This window comes from Macaca nemestrina, chromosome 13 (genome assembly GCF_043159975.1).
Source record: "Macaca nemestrina isolate mMacNem1 chromosome 13, mMacNem.hap1, whole genome shotgun sequence".
In the NCBI taxonomy this organism is placed as follows: Eukaryota; Metazoa; Chordata; class Mammalia; order Primates; family Cercopithecidae; genus Macaca; species Macaca nemestrina.
Genome location: NC_092137.1, coordinates 68740554 through 68762994, shown reverse-complemented (window position 1 = coordinate 68762994; position 22441 = coordinate 68740554). Strand labels below are relative to the sequence as shown.

The window sequence follows — 22441 nt, the reverse complement described above, 5'->3', positions numbered from 1 at the left end:
AACAAATATTCACATTATGAGAATTCCAGGAAAAGAAAATATGGAAAAGGCATAGAAAACCTACTTAATGAAATAATAGCTGAAAACCCCCCAAGTCTTGAGAGACAGAAGGACATCCAGATGCAGGAAGCACAGAAGTTCTCAAATAAATTCAGCCCAAAAAGGTCCTCTCCAAGGCACTTATAGTCAAATTTTCAAAAGTCAAAGACAACAAGAAAATTCTACAAACAAGAAAAAATCATCAAGTCACATAAAAGGGAATGGCCATTAGACTAACAGCAGATTTCTCAGCAGAAACTTTAACAGGCTGAGAAAATGGGATGATATATTTAGTGCTGAAAGGAAAAAAACAAACAAACAAAAACCTGCCAGCCAGGATGTAGGATACACAGTAAAGCTATCCTTTAGAAATGAAGTTTTCCCAGACAAGCAAAAATTAAGGGAATTCCATCACCACTCAACAAGCCCTACAAGAAATACTTAAAGGAGTTACTACATGGCTTCACGCTGAATTCTACCAAATTTTTAAAAAAGACTAACACCAATTCTTCTCAACCTATTCCAAAAAATTAAAGGGAAAGGAACTATTACAAGTTCATTACATAACGCCAGTATGACCCTGAAACCAAAACCAGACAAGGACACACAAACACACAAAAAAAGAAAATTACAAGCCAACATCCCTGATGAACATATAGATTCAAAAATCCTCAAAAAAATACTAGCAAACTGAATCCAAGAACACATTAAAAAGATTATACAGCATGATCAAGTGAAATTTATCCCAGGGATACAATGATGGTTCAAACATACACAAATCAATAAATGTGATACATCACATCAACAGAATTAAGGACAAAAACCATATGATCTCAAGAGATTCAGAAAAAGTATTCGATATAATTCAACATCCCTTCATGATAAACACTCAACAAATCAGGTATAGAAGAAACATACCTCAACACAATAAAGGGTATATACGACAAACCCACAGCTAACATCATATGGAAAAGGGAAAAGATGAAACCTTTTCTTCTAAGAATTGGAACAAGCTAAGGATGCCCCACTACTACCACTCTTATTAAATATAGTACTATTAGTCCTAGCCAGAGCAATTAGGTAAGAAAAAAAAAATCAGCCAGGCATGGTGGCTCACACCTGTAATCCCAGCACTTTGGGAGGCCAAGGCAGGTGAATCACAAGGTCAGGAGTTCAAGACCAGCCTGGCCAAGATGGTGAAACCCCATCTCTACTAAAAATACAAAAATTAGCTGGGCATGGTGGTGGGTGCCTGTAATCCCAGCTACTGGGGAGGCTGAGGCAGAGAATTGCTTGAACCCGGGAGATGGAGGTTGCAGTGAGCCGAGATCATGCCACTACACTCCAGCACTCTGTCTCAAAAAAAAAAACAAAAAACAAAAAAACAAAAAAACAAAAAAAGAGCATCTAAATGGAAAGGAGGAAGCAGAATCGTCCCTGCTTGTAGATAACATGATCTCACATCTAGAAAAACCTAAAGACTCCACCAAAAGAACTCTTAAAACTGATAAACAAATTCAATAAACTTACAGGATACTTTAACTTAAAACAATATGGGGCTTAGGGGAACCAACCTTGACTCCCCCAAAACTTAACTACCAATAGCCTACTGTTGACTGGAAGCCTTAATCAATTATAAATAATTGCTTAACACATATTTTGCATGTTATATGTATTTTACAGTGTATTCTTATAATAAAGTAAGCTAGAGAAAAGAGAATGTTTTAAGAAAATCATAAGGGAGAGAAAATATATGTACTATTCATTAAGTGGAAGTGGATCATCATTCAGATCTTCATCTTCATTGTCTTCACCTTGAGTAGGCTGAGGAGGAGGAGGAGGAGGAATAGGAGGAGCTGCTCATGCTGTCTCAGGGTGGCAAAGGTGTAAAAGGTAAAGGAGGTAGAAGGAAAGGCAAGAAAGGCAGACATACTTGGTGTTTTATGAAAATACATGATAACTTGCCTAACTTTTTTGCTTTCCATTTCTTTAAAAAAAAAAAGTTTTTATACATTTCCAATCCTATTCTACCATTTGTTTAGTTTCAGGGTCTGTATCATAGAAAGGTCCATGTTGTAAAAGAAAAGCAGTGTTGAATAAACATAACCCTTCTGCCAGAGTGTTTAGTGTCGGTTTGTTTACTGGCACTGCTGCTTCTACATCATCTTCCTCATTTCTGGCACTGGTTCAGAAGCATTTGTCTCCATCAAGTTGTCTTCTGTTAATTAGTGTTTATTAGCTCTTGAATTTCTCCAATATCTATACCTTGAAATCCTTTACCCCCGACTTTTTGGCCATATCCACAATCTCTTTCATAATTTATTTGATTGGCTTTGTCGTAAACTCTGTGAAGTCATGCACATCATCTGGACAGTTTTCTTCAGCAAGAATTCACTGCTTCAGGCTTGATGGCTTTCATGAATTTTTCTGTAACAACAATGGTATCTTCAATGGTGTAATCCTTCCGGACTCATGATGTTCTCTCTAGGGAGGTTCTCTTCCATAACCCTGACAATCTTTTCCATAGAGTACTGTGTATAATGAGCCTTAAAAGTCCTTATGACTCCCTCATCTAGTGGCTGAATTAGAGATGTTGTGTTTGGGGGAAAGTAGACCACCTCAGCACCTTCATTACTGAACTCATGGGGCTCTGGGTGGCCAGAGGCATTGTTCAAAAGAATTCTAAAAGGCGGTCTCTTACTGGCAAGGTACTTCCTGACTTCAAGGACAAAGCATTGATAGAACCAATTCAGAAAAAGGATTTTCATGCCTAGACTTTCTCTTTGTACAACCAAAAGAATGGCAGCTGGTGGTTATCTTTTCCCTCTAAGGCTCAGGGGTTAGCATCTTTGTAGATAAGGGCAGTACTAATCATAAACCCAACTGCATTTGCACAAAACAGTAGAACTGCCTATCCTTTCCTGCCTTAAATCCCAGTGCTCACTTCTCTTCCTTACTAATAACTGTCCTTTGTGGCTTTTTTTTTTTTTCCCCCCGAGTAAGGCACTTTGATCCACATTAAAAAACCTGTTCAGACAGACATCCTTTCTCCTCAATGATTATCTTAATGACATCTGGGAATACATCTGCTGCTGCCTGGGCAGCAGAAACTGCATTTTCTGTTACCTTGACATTTTAAAAGCCAAACATCTTTTTTAAATTATTAAACCATTCTTTGCTGGCATTAAATTCTCCAGCTTTAGATCTTTTACCCTCTTTTTGCTTTAGGTTGCCATATAATGACTTTGCTTTTTCTTGAATCATATTAGAGTCTATAGGTATGTTTTTCTTATAGCAAGCCTGTATCCACATAAAAATTGCATTTTCAGTACAAGATAAAAAGGTGTTTTACAAAAAGTGCAAGGTTTTCCCACCTGCTGGCATAGCTGCAGTGAAAGCTTCATGAATTTCCTTTTCTTTTTTTTACAGTCATCCATACGCTGTATTCATTTATTTTGAAATGGCAGGCAACACAGCTGCAGACCTTAATCTATTATATGTATCAAGGAATTCAACTTCTTGTAATTTTTCTCTGCTTTTTTTTTTTTCTGCCATTATTTTTCTCCGCTTTTTGGGAGAACTTCCAGCATCACTAGTGGTATTATTTCATATAGGTCCCATGGTCCCATGGTGTGTTAATCAAGGTTTACGATATTGCACTAAACACAATAGAAAAATAGAAGACTCACGAGAGATCCCCCCCCCCTTTTTTTTCTAAAGACATTGATATAGTATAGTTTGGCTGTGTCCCGACCCAAATCACACCTTGTACTGTAATAATCCCACATGTCAAGGGTAGGACCAGGTGGAGATAACTGAATCAGGGGGTGGTTTCTCCCATACTGTTCTCAGAGTAGTAAATAAGTCTCACCCCTGCACAAGCTCTCTTGCCTGATGCCATGTAAGATGTCTGACTTTGCTCCCCATTCACCGTCCGCCAAGATTATGAGGCCTCCTCAGCCATATGGAACTGTGAGTCAATTAAGCTTCTTTCCTTTACAAATTACCCAGTTTTGGGTATGTCTTTATTAGCAGTGTGAGAACAGACTAATACAGACAGGGTCTCACACTGTCACTCAGGCTGGAGTATAATGGTGCAATCATGGCTCACTGCTGCCTCAATCTCACAGGCTCAAGTGAGGTTCCCATCTCAGCCTCCAAGTAGCTGGGATTACAGGCATGCACCACCATGCTCAGCTAATTTTTTGTTTTTTTTAATTTACTTTTTGTAGAGATGGAGTCCCATTATGTTGTCCAGGCTGATCTTGAACTCCAGGCTCAAGCAGTCCTTTGGGAGTCCTTCAGCCTCCCAAAGTGCTAGGATTACAGGCATGAACCAACACACCCAGCTGAGATCCATTTTTATTATGATACACAATTTACTGGAGAGTTGAACTGCTTAAGCTGAGATGATTCACATCACATGTTGTTGTAAGCAGATACCTGCAACAGTAGAGCTCACCAAAACAGCAACAAGAAGTGGCCAGAAATTATTACAGAAGTACAGTATGTACTACAGTGAATTTTATGCTTTACATTTGTCTACATTTCTCTCAACTGCAAATGGCACTATGTACAGTCTGTGTTTGTGTGTGTATGTTTTGATAAATTTTACCTTTTTACAATAGATTTGAATATATTTTATGGTAGTAAATGATAAGCTAGACTACTACCTACATATATTTCATTTATTCATTACGTATCTTCTTAATTTTTCAATGTTTTTTAAATATAGAGTTTGTGAGTTTTTTCAAATTGTCACAAATCTCCAAAAACTTTTCCAATATATTTGTTGAATCTGCATAGAAGTGGACCTATGCAGTTCAAAACCCACGTTGTTCAGGGTTAACTGTATTCACAAAATTGTGCAACCATCACTTCTATTTCCAGGATGTATTCATCACTCCAAAAGGAAACCTCATACCCATTAGGACTTTGGGTTTTAAGTGTGACAGTAAGCCACTGGAAGGTTGCACTGAAAATACTATTTAGAATATTAATAACAAAATTTATAATATTAATGAAAAATCAGTGGTAACTATTGCACAATACATATACTGAGTAAAATATATATACCTACGTACACAGATTCAATACATGAAAGAACTACATTGAATGTTTACAGTGCTTATGTCTTGGTAATTGACTTCGAAGTGCTTATTTTGTCTTCCTGCTTACTTGATTTTGGTGAAATTCCTACTTTTTTTTTTTTTTTTTTTGAGTCTCACTCTGTTGCCCAGGCTGGAGTGCAATGGCACAATCTCAGCTCACTGCAACCTCTGCCTCCCGGGTTCAAACGATTTTCCTGCCTCCGCCTCCCAAATAGCTGGGATTACAGGTGTGCACCACTACACCCAGCTAATTTCCGTATTTTTAGTAGAAATGGGCTTTCATCATGTTGATCGGGCTGGTCTCGAACTCCTGACCTCAGGTGATCCGCCCGCCTCGGCCTCCCAAAGTGCTGGGATTACAGGCGAAAGTCCTACATTTTCTACACTGAGTATATAATCTTGCAAAATTGGGAAAGAGCATAATACATATAAAAAAAATTACTTTACACAATACTTCACAATTTACAGTACTTTCCCAAAAGACTATCTAGTTTGCTGTATCAACAACAGACAAAAAAAGACAAATTCAAATTTTCATGGTAGAGAAAAACAGAAAGTCATCTAGTATAGGGTTTGAGCCAGTATTATGGTGAAATGCACAAACCTAAAAAACAAAAAACAAAAAAACAAAAAAAAGCATGGGATCTATTTTATACATAATTTTATTAGATTATTTCCTCCCACTTTTGTGGAGCAGAGGGTAAGTTAAAAAAAAATTATATATATATCTATAGAAAGACTCAAACTGAATCCAGACTGGTTACTATAAAGAAGTCTACAAATCATAAAATTTTCTTATCTAGAGATCTTCCCAGTGCCAAGTCCAGCACACATTCCAGAGTTCAGTTATCTATGCTGAGACTCTGCCATAATATTTGATGAGAGGTCAGTCTTATTCCTCAATAGAGCAAAAGTAGTTGATATAAGATGTTTAACATTATTGTATCTGGAATGTACCAAAGTCCAACTTCTGATGTTAAGAAGGGGCAAGTATGAAGAAATAGACTTGATTTTGCCCAGAGACTCTCCATATACACTTCAATTCAGAAATCAAGTTCTCTTTAAAAGGTTAATATATTTGAGGTGAAATGTTCTTTGGAACTTGTGAATATGCTTTCCCATAAGAATAATGGTATAAATGGTAGGTTATCAGGCAACCTCACAGACACCTGTCTAATTCACAATACTGATTAATATGGATCATTTAGATTTTAAAAAGTAAATCCAGTAGTTTTTGAGCTCGAATTCAAGGCTGCTGAATTGTTAGCCAATATGATGAAATTGTGCTGACTATCAAGATGTCACTGAAATTTCAACTCATCCTACCTGTTTGGCTTGCAATGCTGCTTACACAGTGAATGCTGCACAAGTGTGAGAACATCATCATTAATAGATGATGACAGAGGCAACGCAGTAAGTAAAGACATAAAGAGAGCTTAAGAAGACAAAAGTGGGTTTAAAGCACCACTTGGGACTGGAAAATTAACGTGTCTAAGTAGTTATTTTGCTTATTCAGTTCAGTTCAGCAGACATTTCTTAAAGACCCATTGTGTGCCAAGTACTCTACTTAGTGTGTCTAGAAGTGGTTTTTAACTCTGGCTTTGCAGTAGAATCATCTTCAGAGCTTTTAAAAATACAGATACCCACCCGGGAGCGGAGGCTCACGTGTGTAATCTCAGCACTTTGGGAGGCTGAGGTGGGGAGATCACCTAAGGTCAGGAGTTCGAGACCAGCCTGATCAACATGGAGAAACCCTGTCTCTACTAAAAATACAAAATCAGCCGGACATGGTGGCACATGCCTGTAATCCCAGCTACTTGGGAGGCTGAGGTAGGAGAATCTCTTGAACCCAGAAGGCGGAGGTTGTGGTGAGCCAAGATCACACCATTGAACTCCAGCCTGGGCAACGAGAAAAAAAGTCCATCTCAAAAAAACACATATACCCAGATACTACCTACAGAATCAAATTACCAAAGAAAGGAACTCATGCAAAAGTATGAAGACATGTGAGAAGATAGCTTATTCATGATAAGTAGTAAATGGGGGATGACAATTTGAAGGCATTAATTCAGGGGAAGATATATATAATTGTAAAATATAGTCTTTGTCCCTGTTGCCTGGCATAACCACTAAAATCCTCAGAATCTCCCCAGTGATGTCTTTTTGTATACTAATGAGTTAAGTGACAGCCAGCAGCCCCTAGATAGCTTCAGAGTGGGAGCCAGTCACTGGAAAGACCAAGGTGTGATTAGAGAATTGGGACTTTCAGCCCCAAGCCCCAGCCTCCTCTAGGGAGATGAGAGGTGCTGAAGGGTTAGCTGATCACTAATGGCCAACGGTTTAATCAATCAAGACTAAATAATGATGACTCCATAAAAACCCAAAGGGGACAGGGTTAGGAAAGCTTCCAAACAGGTGAACATGTAGAGGTTTCTGGAGGGTGACACACTTGTTGAGGGCATGGAAGCTCAGTACCCCTTTCCATAGCTTGCCCTATGCATCTCCTCATCTGTATCCTTTGTCATATCCTTTATAACAAACCAGTTCTAGGAGCTGCTCTAGCAAATTAATAGAGTCCAAGGAAAGGGCCATGGGATCCCCAGTTTACAGCCAGTGGTTCAGAAGCACAGGTAAAACAACTTGGGGCTTGTAATTGGCATCAGAAGTGGGGGGAAATCTTGGGAACTGAGCCCTCAACCTGTAGGAGCTGATGCTATCTCCAGATAGATGGTGTCAGAATTAAATTGAATTAGAGGATACCCAGTCGATGTCTGCTGCAAAAGTGACTGCTTGCTCATTGGTAGGGGGAAATCACCACATATTCAATGACACAGGAGTCATCTGTGTTGACTCTTGTATTTTTGTCCACTCAGAATATATATATGAAAAGTTATTTATCTCACATCTATTAGAATGATCAAAATTTAAAACACTGATAACACCAAATGTTGATAAGGATGTCCAGCGACAAGAACTGTCATTCATTGCTAGTGGGAATGCAAATAGTACAGCTGCTCTGGAAGACAGTTTGGCAGTTTCTTACAACACTAAACATACTATTACTATACAACTTTACTATCCAATCCAGCAACTGTGCTCCTTAGTATTTACCTAAATGAGCTGAAAACCTATGTCCACACAAAAATCTGCACCCAAATGTTTGTAATTGTATTATCCATGACCACTAAAACTTGAAAGCAACCAAGATGACCTTTAGTAGGTGAATGGATAAACCGAAAATGGAATATTATTCATCACTAAAAAGAAATGAGCTATGAAGCCATGAAAAGACGTGGAGGAACCTTAAATACATATTACTAAGTGAAATCTGAAAAGGTTATGTACTATATGACTAGAACTCTATGACATTCTGAAAAAGGCAAAACTATGGAGAAAGTAAGAGTCCAGTAGTTGCCAGGAGTCCCAGGGAGCCTCTGGGGGATGAATAGGCAGAGCACAGAAAATTTTAGGGCAGTGGAACAATTCTGTGTTACACTGCAATGGTAGATACATGGCATTATACATTTGTCAAAACAGGATGTGCAATACCAAGATTAACTCCAGTGTAAACTATGAACTTTGGGTGATAATGACATGTCAATGTGGATTCATCAATTGCAACAAACATACCATACTATGCAGAATGTTGATGGTGGGGGAAGCTGTACATGTAAGAGGACAGAGAGTATATGGGAACTCTCTGTACTTTCCACTCAGTTTTGCTGTGAACCTAAAACTGCTCCATAAAATAAAGTCTACTTTAAAAACTAATATATTAAAAAACAATGTTTGTAAAAGTTAAACGAGATCATTGACGTAATGTGATCATCCCACAAGCCTGGTCAACACTTACCCAATTATCCAACACGCCACATCTTAGAGCCTTAAACCACACAAGCCCTTCCTTACCCCACCCACTCTTCACCTACCAAAATTCTAACTGTCCCAACACACCACAGTCAAACTCAACATGCAACCAAGTTCATGAAGCTTTCTTCCCCTGATCCCACCTCTTAACTTCAGGTTCCTTCTTATACTTCTCTGTACCCTGTGACATCATTCTGTCTAGCTTGAGGACTAAGCTCTGATTTTTTTTTTTAATCTTGCCTAAATTCCTTTATAAGGGGTCTGGGAGGTCATGCCCTACAAACTATAGATTATCATCAGATGAGTTTTATTTAACCCTGTATAACGTGACTTACTTTCCAGTCTGACTCAGGCATAACAAGGAAGAAAATCAAAATGTTTTACCCTAAAATATATTTCTTTGCCATACCTTGGAATTGCCCTGCAAAGTCTCTTGTGGGAAAAATCCACATTCTACAGGGAATCCCTTTTCCCCCTTGTTTCCCTTCCTTCCTTTCCAGATCCAGGAGATAATCAATTAAGAGCCAGGAACCCTTTCCTGTCTGATAAGAAACATTTTGCAACCTGCTATCTCTAAAGTCTGCGATCTGAGAGCTCTGCACAATAAAACTTGGTCTCCATAAGCCTTTATCTTAACCTGCACATTTCCTTTGATCTCAGGTCTTCAGATAAACTCAACCAATTGTCAACCAGAAAATGTTTAAATTTACCTATAGCCTGGAAGCCCCTGCTTTGGGTTGGCCCGCCTTTCTGAACCAAATCAATGTATTTCTTAAATGTATTTGATTGATGTCTCATGCCTCCCTAAAATATATAAAAACCAAGCTGTACCCTGACCACCTTGGGAACATGTTCTCAGGACCTCCTGAGGGCTGTGTCATGGGCCATGGTCACTCATATTTGGCTCAGAATAAATCTCTGGAAATATTTTATAGAATTTAACTCTTCATCAACAGACTCATAGTATTTAAACAAAACTTTTAATAAAATGTGACCTTATAAAAATCAAGGATTATATCTAAAAATTCAAATTTCTTACTATTCTTAAAAAAACAGTATGACAGTTATCAAGTGGGAATAGGGGAAAGTAGCAGGGATTGCACAGAGACCCTCTCCTTGTGGCCTTCCTAACACTGAGGCAGAACTGTTGTCATTTATCACTGTCCCTATGTTGTTTCTTCTTCCCTCCCACTTCGCTCACTCCAAGTGTCAGCCTGGCTCCAGTCCCCGTGTGAGGCTGTAACCTTGTTTAGTTATTAATACTTGTTTATTTGTCTCTCAAACCTACAAAACTGTAAGTTTCTTGAGAGCAAGGACTTGCTTCTCATTCATCTTTATTTCTCCTATACTCCCTCCCATCCAACCATAGTACTTATTTATCAACTATTTCCTGAATTTAGCGAATTATCCATCAACAAAATAGGAAAAATGTTAAAACTTAATTCATTGTGAATGTTACTCCTTAAGATCTAGCAGTTGGTAGGACTGCATCTTTACTATATTTAAATTCACTTCAAAACTCAATGATAACCCTTTTTCATATCTAAGTCACAAATAGGCTCTTTTTGAGGGTAGAGTGAATGAGAGGCTGAGATGCAGAAATGGAAGGAAGAAGAAATCATGTGTTGAAGGCCTACTATGTGCTAGGTACTGGTTGTAGGCTAAATAATAAAATGAGGGAAGGGCAAATCTAGAAATAAAGGAAGTGTCAGGGAAGAAACCTACGTTGGAGGGGGTAGGAACAGCATTCCAAGACAGCCAGGAGGATTCTGCAACAAGCAGTTCCCGAGTACAGAGCTGCCAGGTCAGGGGATAGTTACTTTGTGTAAACTTTGTAGAACATTTACAACATTCTTAGAAGTGGTGAACTGATGCCACCTGAAGAGTCTATACTGAAGCCTATGACCTTCCCTGTTCCCCCAACTGGGGACTCTTCTCTTTTTAATCAAAGCAGTCAATTTAATTACATCTACATTGAGAAAGTCTCACTAGATATCCCTAGAAGGGAAATCGATCATAAGGAAATGTGTCATATAATCCCTGCTGTCAAAACAAAAGAAGAAAAATCTGAAATCAAAAATAGTAGATTTCATTTAACAGTGTAACAGCTTGAATTAAAAATCATAAAGCAAATACTTTGGCCTAACAGTGCTTGACATGTTGTTCTATAAAACCCTTTAAAATAAAATTTTCTTAAGATAATGGTAGATTCACATGTAGTTGAAAGATATAATATAGAAATATCTCTTGTACCATTTATCCAGTTTCCCCCAATGGTAACATCTTACAAAACTACAGTACAATACATCAACCTAAGATATTGATACTGACACAGTCCAGACAAAGCACATTTCTGTCACCACAAATATCCCTCATGTTGCTATTTTATAGCCATATCCATTCCCATCTGCCCTCCTGCCTAATTTTTTAACCTTTGGCAACCACTAATCTGTTCTCCATTTTTGAAATTTTGCAATCTGCAATTTCAATAATGTTATATAAATAGAATCACACAATATGTAATCTTTTGGATTGGCTGTTTTAACTTAAGTTCTCTGAAGATAAATCCTGCTGTAAAACCATCTAACTGATGCCAATCATGAAGCAGAATCAAAATCTAGTAAACAAAGAGCTGGGGTTCTCTGATGACTCACGTGAAAGCAAAGGGCACAAGAAAGATTAAATTTCATTGTCCTTTGTTTGTGACAGGTTTCTCTGTGTTTTCCTACCACCGTAAAAATATAAAAATATTCTCATTGTCAAACTGTTTTACTACCAAGACTATTTTACACAGTGGGATTATAAACTTTTATGTTTGTGTGGCCATCAAGGTTTGTGAAGCTTGTCTCAGAAAAACGTGCCCAATTAAGAAAGTTCAAAATCATCCTTATTTATATTAATCATTTCCAATGTATACCAATTTACAATGAACTTACTGAGTTTTCCACTTAGAACTCAGTCTTCGCTCTCTCACAAAACAAAAATAAGTCTCACTGGAATTCCTGTTGTTGGAAACAGGGGCCCTTATGTTGTGTTTTAACCACTGCGGAGAAGAATCGAGTGCATCTGTCAGCTCCAAAATCGAAAAAACTACAAGGTGATTTGTTTGTTCTCCAAATTTTTCCTTTAACACACTTAGGATGTCATTCATAAGCACTTCTGATACCTGCCAACCTTGGCAACAGAATCTCATCCCTGAATGTTATTTTAAAAGGAAAAGCAAGATCTTGACCAGATAATTGCCCAGCTTTCACTCCCTATCATTTTAAAAAACAGATACCAAATAGGCTCATCTCACATTAGCAAGTCGACAACACAAAGAACAAGCTACAAATAATGAAAGGGTATGCAATCTGTTGCCAAGTTTCTACAACACGGCTCTAAAATTCATCCATCTTTTAACCAGACCCAGGTACTCTACTGGTGACAATGTCTTAAGCAAGTCAAAACTCATTAGTCACCAGACACATGATTACTAGATGAAACACATACTCTAAGTTTCTAACCTACGAATTTAAAAGAAAAACAGAAAAATAAAGCCTCCAGTTCCTTCCAGTGTTTGTAAGGCTAATAAACGACGAAAAAAAAATTGAAATGATGTTAAACATTTAAATAATCACTTGTCAGTTAAAAAAAAGAACAGCAATTGAATATCTACTGTCTCAATAACCGTACTACATGCACATGTGTATGTACACAACACACAACACACACACACGCCTTTAGGACCAATTTCCATAACACAATCTTAAACTACCACTCCTTTCCCTGCTCCCAGAAGGGACCTAAGGCAAGTACCAATGGTTCCATTTAGACTCTGGAAGTCAATCAGGATAACAGTAAACACTCCTCACTCTTTGGTGTTAGCTCACTGACACAGGTGTCTCCCAGTCCCAAGAGAAAACTCCTAGCGGGCAGGGACCCATGTTCCATTCATCTTTGTATGCCCCACAGTGCTAGAATCTGCAAAATGTTCTACACAGTGAGCACTAAAAAGAAATGCTGAATGTTAAAGAAAAAAATTAAAAACTAGATGTACTTAAGAAGAGCTCTATAGAATTCTGGAATGCAATATGCAAATGTTCTCATTCCTAAACCTCCCAAAGAAGGTAGAGAATATTTAGTTTTGTGGCATTGTGTCCAAAAGCTTATGCATGGACCTTAAATAACGTATGTATGGCTCAATTTTCTCATCTGAACAATGAGGATAATAAAAATACTTGACAGTTAAAGATGTTGGTATAGATAATGTCTCCTTAGACCAATGACTCGAACGCTATACACATTCCTTATTAAGGATTAGCTACTCATTTTACTGGAAATAATAAATAATACAAATAAATAAATAAGGTCCACACAGCTCTGCAAAGGAGACCAAAGCTTAAATTAGCCTAGAAGACATAATATCACGGTTTGGCAAACTTTTCTGTAAAGGGCCAGAGACTACCGTAAATATTTTAGGCTTTACAGGACAAGCCACAATACCCTGAACCCCTGCAGCAATATTCTCCCGGAAAAATTGGTAGGTTTTTTGTTTATATTTTACATTTTAGAATTTAAGAATCATTCTTAGTTCACGGGGCCATACAAACATAGGCTGGATTTGGCCCCCAGACTCTAGTTTGCCAAACCCCGGAAAAGATAATAATGGTAATACAGTCAGTGTTTTTAAAGCAACATAAAGAAATGTTTGTGAATTGCTTAAAGGTAACCGAAAAACTTGCGGCCCCAAACTTATAAAATCCAGACCGGCGGACCAGCGCGGTGGGGAATAGGGCTAGGACTAGGGCCGGTCTTCAGGAGCCGGAGCGGACCTCCACGGCTTTCGGGGTCCGCCGAGCCCCCGCCCACACTTACTCCCAGCAGCGGCCCGCGGCCGATCACAGTCTCCCCGGGCGCCAGGGCCACCCGGGGACCGCCGTCCCGCGGCTGCAGCTCGAAGCCCCCGGGCATGGCGGGCAAGGATTAGGCCCCTTCGCCAGGAGACTGGCCCCTCCGCTGTTTCCGCGGGGAAAGCCCAGGACTTGGGAAAAACAGCGGGGGAGGGCCGCAAAGGCTACCCGCGCCTGCGCCGGTCCTGTCAGAGCCCAGCCCCAGCGCAGTTTCCCGAGTCCCGTCCCTCCACGCCTACTGATGACGCAATCGGGGATTCCCCAGTCACGCCGCCTCAAAATTATTGTTTAAAAACCCCGGCTTATTCCCCACCACCCTTTTCACCTCCCTCCCTTCTTGGAGGACGCCGGGCCTTGTAGTCCTGGCGCCTTTCTTCACTTCCTTTCCCGAGCTAAGACGCCCTGGAAAAAACTACCAATCCCCAAAGGCACTACGCGCCCCCTCTCGGCGCCTGCGCGAGTTCCGAGTCAGCAGGGTGGGGCTTAGGTGGGCGGGAAGAGAAGAGCTATGGGGAAAGATTCGAATTCCGGAGGATTTAAATCGCGGGAGGAGAAGCCATCGCGGCCCAGTAGGTAGGAGGATCTTCCATTCCCGTTGGCTTAGATGTCTACGCTCCCGGGGACGCGGCCCTGACGCAAGCTCAGCCTTCCCTCCGCGGCCTGGAGCCGCAGTGACAGCGCTGACGGTTGTTGTTGTCACTTGTCAGTGCTCCGTGTTCTTGGCTTCCAGCAGCTGCAACCCGCGCAGGACACAAGGAAGGTGGCTCAGATGGGACGTGGGGTGATTAGCCCTGACCCGCGGGATGTGGGCGGAGTGGGGCTCCCCGCCCCACCTTCTGCGCTGCCGCCAATCTATCCCTCCGAGTGATAGTTGAAAGGGAGACGAGCTTTTACCTCACTTGAGAGAGAATTCAGCAAAGCTCGATTCATAAAGGAGAAAGGGCAGAAGAGGGGTCGTTTCCAGGCATCCAGGCGAACCTGGACGTAGAAGAAAGATTCCTAGTGGGATTTTAGAACCTCGCCAAGGCATCCCCTGCTGTGAAATTCAAAAACCTTCATTCCCGTTGCAGGAATTCCACAAGGGGAGGCATTTTATTCTCCCAGTAAGATGCTGGGAGAAGTGGATAAACACACCGTAACGTTTAAATACACTGTAACGTTTTCCTAATGTGAGATTCTTTTCAAGAACCTTGTGGTTTGGCTTTGGTTTGTATTGGTGGTGGGAGGGGCCAAGGTGCATGGCAAAAACTTGCTCTTGACTCACTCGTTTTTACCAGTTTGCTTTCTTACTTCCCCAAACCCTCAAGAGGAAGACCTCTGTTGAACACAGACTACAGTTCCAGCCACCACAGCTAATCTGGATCATGAATAGGAACCACCGTGGTCTTGTGAAGTCCAGAAACATAGCTGAGTAGCTCGTCTAGAAAAGAGATTTGTGTTCAGCTGAGTTAAAAGAAGTATTTAGCTGTATCTCAAACCCCTCCTCTTGCACATCCAACCCCCATTATAAAAGGAAGTGCAAAATGGAATAAACTGATTTTAAGTGAATACCAGCTGTCTTTATATACAAAAGTAACTCAAGGGTGGTGATGTACCCAGTCATGCTTTCAACTGATTTGGGAAGCCTACACCATTCACCTTAGGTAAATTAGCTGAAGCTGAGCTTTATATCTGGGCTTCAAATAGTCACATACTATACCTAGCTGAGTTCTCAACATTGTTTATAGTTGTCACTCACTGTTGCTTGATGTCTTCAGTGACTGTTACCCTTAGCTCGTAATTAACTATGCATATAGGATAGCTTCAAGGGGCCATTTCTTAAAACACCACTCTTATGACTGAGTTGAATATTTAAGACTTTGTTTCATAATCCAGATCTCATCTTCTTGTCCATTTCAGATAGTATTTGTGTCAAATGTAAGCACCTACCTACCCATTAGATACAAGTAATAAAATTCTTATACAACTAGAAGTCCATCTTGTGATTAAGCCACAAATTGCAAATTAATGATGAGGCATCAGTTCCTATATACAACAAGTATTCAGGAGTTTAATAGGATTGACTCATACATATTTTCAAAGGCACGAAAGTACCGGGTGTGGTGGCTCCTACCTGTCATCCTAGCACTCTGGGAGGCTGAGGCAGAAGGATTGGTTGAGGACAAGAGTTCGAGACCAGCCTGGGCAACATAGCAAAAACCATTTCTCCAAAAAACAGTTTTTGGTTTTGTGTTTGTTTGTTTAAAAAAAAATGAGGGGATGCTGAGTCAAGAGAATCGCTTGAGGCTGGAGGTTGAGGCTGCAGTGAGCTATGATGACACAGCTGCACTCCAACCTGGGTAAGAGTGAAGCTAATATGTTGAGGTGCCTCCCAGGTGCATTTCAGATGTAGGAAGACTAGGTGTTTTACACACTATCACTGTTAATCCTTGCAAGAACTTTCAGGAAAGGGGCCGCATTGGTCCATTTTACAGACTGAGAAGCAAAAGTCAAGAAAGAGTTCTGAAATTATACCCAAAAAGCATCTGACTCAAAGTAGGATTTCTACTCCTATTTGGAGACTGAGCATGTTTAAATCTTGCCTTTTAGGTTACATATGAGGATAATTTACTAAAACATTAAGCTATGCATAAAAACTCCAAGAGAAACAGTAATTCAAGAGTTTCTCACACAGAAGTGAACTCTGTGGATGCTGAGAAGGAAAAAAATGAGAGTGAAAACAACTTTGTTGAACTGCTGCCTCAAGAACTCACTTTTAAAATTTTCAGTCAGCTGGACATTCGGAGTTTATGCAGGGCTTCATTGACATGCAGGAGCTGGAATTACACCATAAGAAACAGTGACTCTTTATGGAAACCTCACTGCATGACTGTAAGAGCTGTGTGCCGAAGAGAAATAGATGATGATCTAGAAAGTGGTTATTCCTGGAGGGTAAGTTTAATCTTTGCGATCTGCAGTGTTGTTGACGGTGTTATGATAGCAGGTTTGAGTCAGTTCTAACTTATGCTTGGAGGAGACAGAATTGCATATGCAGAATAACACAGACAGTGTGTTGACTTTTGGAAATGAGTTGAGCCTTTTCCTGCTAACCACACTCTTTCCACACTATCTTTCATTTATCCTTTTGCATTTTTTAAATTCTAAATTAGGGAATTTTCCCCTATTAACCAGAAGGGAATTAGCTCCTTCTTTTCACTTCACCTTATCCCAAACCCCCAGTAAACTGTATGGCGCACTCTGTATAAATACACATATACATACATACACATACACAGACACATAAATTTATTAAAATATGTGTATATCAATGTAAATACTTACTCTTTTTTTCAGCCCTGTCAATCTGTTTCTCTTGCTTTAAACACATTCACTAACCAACCGCCTACTACAGTCTTTTTTAATGGTGATTTACCTCTTTCAGGTAATACTGCTGAGGAATTACCAGAAGAGTAAAGTGAAACACGAATGGCTAAGTGGCAGATACAGCAACATTTGTTCTCCCATTAGCCTACCAGAAAAAACCATGTACCCAATGGATGCAGATACATGGGGGGAAATTCTAGAAGCAGAACTGGAAAGATAAGGAGGAAAAAAAATCACAAATAAATCTCAGGTCTTTGAAAATTTAAAACTCAAATGAGTCTTAGGTTGCAAAAGCTATATCTTTATCCATTCATTTTGTTGTTGTTGACCTTTTTAAAAGAAAGTGAAATGGAAATATTATAAAAGTAAAGCTTTATTTTTGTTTTGCACTTTAGTAAAATTTTTCTGCTTTTATTGTAATGTGGAAAAATCATGAAATGTTATTTTTATAAGAAATAATATACTGATAGAGTGATTTCCAAATATAATGTTTCATGTATTTGTGTTAATATATTCGTAATACTAAATGAAAGAGTGATTTGTATGTTCAGCTTAATGATAATTCAAAATTTCAGGAAGCCACTTGAAACTGACTTAAAGATTCATTAAGTGGTGGATATAACTAGGCTCATGGGAAGACTAGCTAAGTGAAATTAATAGCAATACATTTAAATTAATACATTGGCATTTTAATGACTTTAACATTTCTATTTCAGTGGAATCAGATTGAAATATCAAATAGTGAAACTATGTTAAATGTGTTAAGCCTGTGGTTTAGTTTTAAGTTAATGTCATCTTAGGGCTAAAGCTTGTCCAATTGAGATTCCCATTACTTTTATATAAACCTGGAATGGCTCTCAGGAGCTGAAAGTATGTGGAAAGTTTCCAGAACACTTAACTACCATCAGAATGCCACACTAGCCTGGTAAAACTCTCTTTCTGACAGCCTTATAGCACCATCTAGTGTGCTATTCTTAGATACCAAGACAAAGTTTTCTCCATATTAAAAACTATTATTCTAAAGAATCCTTAACACTTGTCTTTGTTAAAGTTTATAACTTTTTAGGAACCTTTATTTTAATTTTTTAAAACTTTTGTTTCTGTTTTTTCATAAAACAGATGATATACTACTCACTATAACAAATTGTTTATTCTGAATCTGTGGTTACCACCATAGTAAAAAGTGTCTACAAAACGCTTTAGTTAGTGTGGGGTTTTCTTCTTAAAAACTGTTCTCTATAGCATTAAATATAAGAATCCAGGAAACCAATATTTAACAAATAGGCAAATATTAGAAAGATGCCCCATTATATGCAAATTCCCTATGTTGAATAGAGCAGTAGATAATTAATTGTCTCCTACTATCTTCTTAGAGTTGGAAGATTCCTTGAAAATCAGGCAGTCAAGTCTCCAGGACTATTCAGTAATTTTCTCAACAGGAACACTGTCAGTCAGCCAGCCCAAGTTCAAATCCTGTACTTCTACTAATAGCGTATATGTTATGTCACAGAACAGTCCAGTTGTAGTCTAGCCTTGAACTGAAGACCACCTCTCTGTAATGTTTGCCTTCTAGTCCCACTTCCACCCTCTAGAACCGGGCTGATTCAGTCCTTCCTCTCTATGATTGCCTGATATTTGAAGACTGCTAGCCTGTCTCTTCCTAGGTCTTCTCTCCAATTCCACTGATGATTATAGAGTATAATTGCTAGACCCAACAACATTCTGTTCTGCCCATTTACTCTTAACAAAAGAAAGGGGCTGTGTGCCATGGCTCACGCCTGATATCCAATCACTTTGGGAGGCCAAGGTGGGTGGATCACCCGAGGTCAGAAGTTCAAGACCAGCCTGGTCAACACGGTGAAACCCGTCTCTACTAAATATACAAAAATTAGCCCGGCGTGGTGGTGGGCGCCTGTAATCCCAGCTACTTGGGAGGCTGAGGCAGGAGAATCGCTTGAACCTGGGAGGCAGAGGTTGCAGTGAGCCAAGATCACGCCATTGCGCTCCAGCCTGAGCAACAAGAGTGAAACTTCATCTCAAAAAAAAAAGAAAGAAAGGTATACTATTAATTTTATTTCATAAAAGATAAGAAAGCACTTGGAAATATTCAAAGTACGGGAAAGCTATAAGGCCTGATTATATTCCAGACTCTGGTCCCAGCCATTCCTCATCTGCTTCCCTAAGTTAATTCAAATTCAGTTTCACCATCATACTGGGACCCCCACCTGATGTGGTTTCTTTGCCCATTTTTCAAATATGTATTATTTGTGGCTTACATTAGCATCTTAGATTTCACTCTGACTTCCTCACCAGTCGGTCTTAATCTGCTATAATATGGCCATCACTCTATATGGTTGAAACTGTTGGTATCCAAATTACAAGTGACTTAATGTCTAAATCCACTGGATGCATTCTACTTGTTAATATATTTCACACACATAAACACTCACACTGACACACATAAACACTTCTTAAAACTCTCTCCTCCATGGGTTGGAGCTATAGCCTCTTGGACTTTTCTTTCCCTACTCTAACCCATCTTCTCAGTTTCCTCCAAAGACTCACTTTCCTTCATCTACTCATTACATGTTAGTGTTCCCCAAGGTTCCGCCTGTTGTCCTGTCATCTTTATACTCTAACATCCTTGGTGATCCCATCTACTACTCCTGTGTTCACTACCATGTTTGGTGCTGATGGCATCCATGTCTGTGTCCCAACACCAGATCTCCCTGAGATGCTCCAGAAATACATATGCTACTATCTTTTGGATATATATATGTGTGTATATATATATAAAATTATTTATATATATAAAAATAATTTTTTTGGATTTTATATAATGTATCCAAAGATAGTTTATATATAAACACCTGAATCAAAACTTACCATCTCATGAAATTTCTTCTTCCAGTTCCTATCTCAGTGAATGACATGTCCTGTTAGAAAATCACCATATTTTACTTGTCTCCATCATTCTCCATGTCCAGTCGAGTCAATTCTTACTGATTTTATCATCCAAATATCTAAGTAATTCACCTCTTCTCCATCTTTATCTCTGCCTCATTGCTTAATTCTTGTCCTTATTTGAAGTTAGGCTTTCTAAAATATCCTCTTACTGATGTTCCTGCCTCCAGTTCCTTCCTTTTACTGTTAGCAGTATAATCTTTTTTAAACCCCAAATTTAGCACATCACCCCTAACTTAAATTTCTGACTGCATTCAGGTAGAAATCAAAATTCCCCACTAGAGCCCATAGGGCCTTTAATGATGTGGTCTGGCCTACCTCTCCAGCCTCTTCTCTCACCACTGTCCCACCCTGTATCTTCTAGTTCAGTCTTACAAAACTATTTCATAAAAATTTTCTCACTTCTCTGCCTTTGCACAGGCTGTTTGATATGCCTGGACTAACCCCCACCATTGATTCTTTTCTTGGCAATATCTATTGTAAAACTTATCATCTTGGCCTGGAAACAATCCATGACTACTACTGTTCTGGATTAAGTGACTTTTTAAATGTTCCTGTAGTTCTTTGTATAGACCTCTCTCAAAGCTGTCATGTAACATTAAGTTGTCTATTTTATTTGTGTGTTTGCCCCTTTACACTGTGAGCTTAATGGCAGGGACCATTTTTTATTTATTTTTGTGTCTTCAAAACCTGGCACACACTAGGTGCTCTATAAAGACTTGTTAAATTATTTCTATGGTTATTTATTTTAATCCCACCCAGAATGTATAAAAATAATTTACTATATTGTTAGTGAAGAAGATTGTATCAAAATGCAGTGTACAATCCTTAAGGTATGTGGGATGCTTGATAGTAATACAAATATATGAATAATTGTTCCAGTCTTCTTGAAACCTGTAAGAGGGAAATAGGAAAATAAAAATGTTTTGTTTTATTTTTTTGAATTCTTGAAAATAAACTTAACCTCAGAAATATCACTTATTATTTTGAATTATTGAATCACTCCCATCAGTTTTAAGTATTAGCTTTGCAAATTATGTGAATGAACATTAGCTTCTATTTTTTTAGTACTACTGCACTAAAATAACTCTAACAAATTATGTGCTATGATCACGGTCTACACTGAAAGGAAACCTTTGGAACTTAGTGATAAATTTATGGTATGGGCTTAGAATGAACCATGCATTTATCAGGCCAAGCCATTGGCATCTGAAAACATGAGTAGGTGGAGCAGCATGGAAGGAAGGAATGTTCTCACTCATAGATAAAATAACATGTTAAGTGTGCACCCTGTGTACAAGAAGCGAGATTCTTGGGGAAGAGTATTAAGGAATTTTGAGTGTTTTTAATCATTTTAAGATCTAGTATTTAGAAAAATAAATTTAGAAACCTTTTTTTAGTTTCTTCTGGTTTATAACCCAATCTTAGACCAGAACATAATCATCATTAAAATCTCTATGAATATAAACTTTCAACCTGAGGACACTTGCATATGTACAAACCTAATTTTAAAACTATGGCTGGGTGCGATGGCTCACACTTGTAATCTTAACACTTTGGGAAGCTGAGGCAGATGGATTGCTTTAGCTCAGGAGTTCAAGACCAGCCTGGGCAACATAGTGAGAACTTGTCTGTACTAAAAATTTTAAAAATCAGCCAGGTGTGGTGGCGCATGCCTGTAATCCAAGCTACTCCGGAGGCTAAGGTGTGAGGATTGCTTGAACTCGGGAGACAGACTGCAGTGAGTCATGATCGCACCACTGCACTCCAGCCTGGGTGACAGAGTGAGACCCTATGTCAAAAGAAAAGAAAAATGTAACATACCCCTGACCACTTTAACTTCATCTTTGCTTTGACTTAATATCATGTCTTCTCTCCAAGACTTCAAATGCCCTAATAATATTAACAAAAAGTAAGATGAGTAGTAACTTCAGGAAATGGATTGGGAAGAATACATAAGATGGAAGATCACACATTTTTTATTTGTAGTTTAAGACCGAAAACATCAAATTGATGAAATCAAATCAACAATGGATGAAGCTGATTGATTATAACAGCCGACAGTCATTAAATGCATTCTTGTACCAAGCATTGTGCTTATACGTTGTATGCTTACTCTATATCCATTTTATGGATGAGGAAACCAAAAGAGAATGATCTTTTCCATCTATTTCATCACCACTTCCCAGCACTTACAAGAATATG

General features: G+C 38.9%; 2 protein-coding genes across 3 annotated transcripts in view; one reads left to right on the top strand and one right to left on the bottom strand.

Annotated features, from left to right (window-relative positions):
- LOC105465189 (aprataxin and PNKP like factor) overlaps window positions 1–14081 on the bottom strand; it is a 94741-nt gene extending 80660 nt beyond the window's left edge. The window contains exon 1 of one of the 2 annotated variants that reach the window (XM_011713463.2): window positions 13875–14081. In XM_011713463.2, the coding sequence (XP_011711765.2) occupies window positions 13875–13970 (96 nt within the window). In that variant the 5' untranslated portion in view covers window positions 13971–14081. The remainder of the gene's footprint in view (window positions 1–13874) is intronic. The other variant, XM_011713462.2, reaches the window with a different exon arrangement.
- A 293-nt stretch (window positions 14082–14374) lies between these two features.
- Window positions 14375–21213, top strand: LOC105465187 (F-box protein 48). The gene is made up of 3 exons (XM_011713461.3): window positions 14375–14482; window positions 16499–16840; window positions 17331–21213. The coding sequence occupies exons 2-3, from the start codon at window positions 16535–16537 to the stop codon at window positions 17490–17492; spliced, it is 468 nt and encodes a 155-aa protein (XP_011711763.1). The 5' UTR covers window positions 14375–14482; window positions 16499–16534; the 3' UTR covers window positions 17493–21213.
- Window positions 21214–22441: the final 1228 nt, after the last annotated feature.